This window comes from Anoplophora glabripennis, unplaced genomic scaffold, assembly GCF_000390285.2.
Source record: "Anoplophora glabripennis isolate ALB-LARVAE unplaced genomic scaffold, Agla_2.0 scaffold1099, whole genome shotgun sequence".
NCBI lineage: Eukaryota > Metazoa > Arthropoda > Insecta > Coleoptera > Cerambycidae > Anoplophora > Anoplophora glabripennis.
This window is the reverse complement of record NW_019417966.1, coordinates 111,251-113,428: the sequence shown is the minus strand read 5'-3', so window position 1 is coordinate 113,428 and position 2,178 is coordinate 111,251. Positions and strand designations below refer to the sequence as shown.

The 2,178-nt window shown below is 33.7% G+C and overlaps 2 protein-coding genes across 3 annotated transcripts; one reads left to right on the top strand and one right to left on the bottom strand.

The window, feature by feature from the left end:
• The first annotated feature begins 429 nt into the window (after positions 1-429).
• Positions 430-1,117, top strand: LOC108915071 (COX assembly mitochondrial protein homolog). Its single transcript, XM_018721024.1, has 2 exons — positions 430-568; positions 734-1,117. The coding sequence occupies exons 1-2, from the start codon at positions 502-504 to the stop codon at positions 1,057-1,059; spliced, it is 393 nt and encodes a 130-aa protein (XP_018576540.1). The 5' UTR covers positions 430-501; the 3' UTR covers positions 1,060-1,117.
• Positions 1,079-2,077, bottom strand: LOC108915070 (tRNA-splicing endonuclease subunit Sen2). Of its 2 annotated transcripts, none has more exons than XM_018721023.1 (2): positions 1,448-2,077; positions 1,079-1,397 (listed from the first exon to the last, which is right to left on the bottom strand). In XM_018721023.1, the coding sequence occupies exons 1-2, from the start codon at positions 2,055-2,057 to the stop codon at positions 1,105-1,107; spliced, it is 903 nt and encodes a 300-aa protein (XP_018576539.1). In that variant the 5' UTR covers positions 2,058-2,077; the 3' UTR covers positions 1,079-1,104. The 2 variants fall into 2 exon arrangements, with proteins under 2 accessions (XP_018576539.1, XP_018576538.1); XM_018721022.1 differs by having other exon boundaries at positions 1,589-2,077.
• Positions 2,078-2,178: the final 101 nt, after the last annotated feature.

Below are 2,178 nucleotides of genomic sequence, written 5' to 3'. Positions count from 1 at the left end.
CGACATTCTACAGTGAGTACAGTGCCAGATATTCAAAATTTTTCCGCGAGTGCAACAAAAACAAATGAAGTGATTTTGTAAACAAAAACTTTTAAAATATTTGTAGAGCAGCAACCAGCAATACATGCATTGCTCTAGTCGCTGAAATACAATGTCTTTAAATCAAACGCGACTGTATTATATGTTTAGTGTGTGACACTGTGACTAATTCAAGCGCAGATCGCAACGGCTGAGCGAGAATTTGCTCTGCTGTGGCCGGCACGCCTGAGCTATGTCTCTGGCGCTAGTAAATTGCACTTTGCACTCTTTGCAGTAAACGCTCCGAAAAATCACTGCTTCTTTTGTCGCAGCGGAACAGTGCCAAAGTAGCAGACAGTGAAAGAGCAACACATCTCTACACAGAACAGGTGTTCTGTGAAAAAAGTAAGGTTATGTTTGTATATTTACTTCAGTGATAATTTACTTCAATATTTTGGAATTTATTTTTTTGATGATATAACTATGACAGAACAAACGGAGAAGAAAAATCCTTTACGAAGTAAATATTGCGGTGGTCCTCATGGTTTAGGTAAAATTTGCTCAAATTCTAGAGTACGTCTTTAAAGCATTGAATATATCAAAATTATTTTATAACAACATTTTTTGGAAAATATTACGTATTATTTGCTTTGCAATTACAACAGCCAAACGAATTACCCCTCATGTGTCTTAAACGCACAATTCAAATTTTTAGGCGATCCGGATGACCTGTCCTTGAGAATAGTTGAGAAAGACGTTCTTATTGCTAAAAAGATGCGGGATATAGCAAGAACTGAAAAGTGTGTTAAGGAAGTCGAACAGTTTACTGAATGTTGCAAATCAAACCAAATATTAATGACGTTTAAATGCAAACAAGAAACCGCTGCTTTAAAGGAATGTTTAACAAGATGGTATCAAGACGAAGATTTTAAAGCCAAATGCACAAAGGAGTACTTGGAGGAAAGATCAGAATATAGGAGGACGGGGATCCCTCAGAAACAGAGACAGTTAGGAAGCCAAAGAATAGGGTCTTCTATGTGATTTTTTTTATAATCGTTATTATAGTAGAAACAAAGATTAAAAGTTTTAAGTATCTTCAGCAATTCTTTCTTGACTAGAAATCCACCTCCTCATAACATTTTCCTTTATAATTACATCTGCAATATTCTTGTAATCAATGTGAACGTTTTGGGGCCAAATGACTTGACAAATTAATAATTCTTTTCCAGCAGTTTCACATAATCGATTTAAACTTAATAAAGGCACGTTATCCATAGATCTTCTTGAAAAATGTTCGATTCTCTCCAAATTTTCGTTTACAATGTCGATAACCACAACATATGAGGCGTGATAGAATGGAGGACCTTGTTTATAGAGCACTGAAAAAGATTTAGTATTTTTTTTTAGTTATATGTATGTCCTTACTTACAGAAATCTCCTCCAAATTTGATACCAGGCTTTACTACCCAGTTTTTCGCTTTAAAATGATAATACACAATATAGTTCTGAATAAAATGTGGATCAGTAGCAGAAAACATAGTCCACATTTCATCTATCCTTAAAGATTTACCTTCATAATAAACATGTAAACATTTTACAATACTACTTAGAAAGAACGATTCTTCCAGGCTCAACCAAACAGTTTCCTTAACATTAGATTCGTCTATCTGATACTGTGGTTGTAAATTTATAAAATAATATTTTTCTTCGTCGCTATCTGGAACTACTATAACTTTCTTTTTTGACTTCTTATTTGAATTCTTTTTAGCCCAATCCTTTCGTCTTTTATATTGTCTTTCTCTAATAATTTCTGTTTTGCTTTGATTAAACTGAGGATAACTTCTTGACAAATTTGCCTTTCCAAAATATCCCATTGAAATAATATTTTTCATATCTTGTTCATCCTCAACTATGACACAAAAATCATTAAAAATACCTTTAAATTTATATAAAGTACCATCTTTTTTCAATATTACTGGTAGGGGAATATTTTGGGGTAATCTGCAATGCTTTTTCGGCTTAGGCTCAATTAACTCCATTTTATTCGGGTTTAAAATGCCCGGGTCGATGTAAGGCTGGCAATATAAGTTGATATCTCTATCTTTCTTGCTGCTATATAGTCGGTTGTTGATTAGATAGTTGCAAGGTTGCAAACTTTCG

Bases quoted from the DNA above. Each gene is read 5' to 3' on its own strand.
- LOC108915071 (XM_018721024.1), top strand. From the start codon at position 502: ATGACAGAACAAACGGAGAAGAAAAATCCTTTACGAAGTAAATATTGC. The intron at 569-733 runs GTAAAATTTGCT...TCAAATTTTTAG, and splicing joins CGGTGGTCCTCATGGTTTAG to GCGATCCGGATGACCTGTCC.
- LOC108915070 (XM_018721023.1), bottom strand. From the start codon at position 2,057: ATGGAGTTAATTGAGCCTAAGCCGAAAAAGCATTGCAGATTACCCCAA. The intron at 1,398-1,447 runs GTAAGTAAGGAC...AATCTTTTTCAG, and splicing joins CAAATTTGGAGGAGATTTCT to TGCTCTATAAACAAGGTCCT.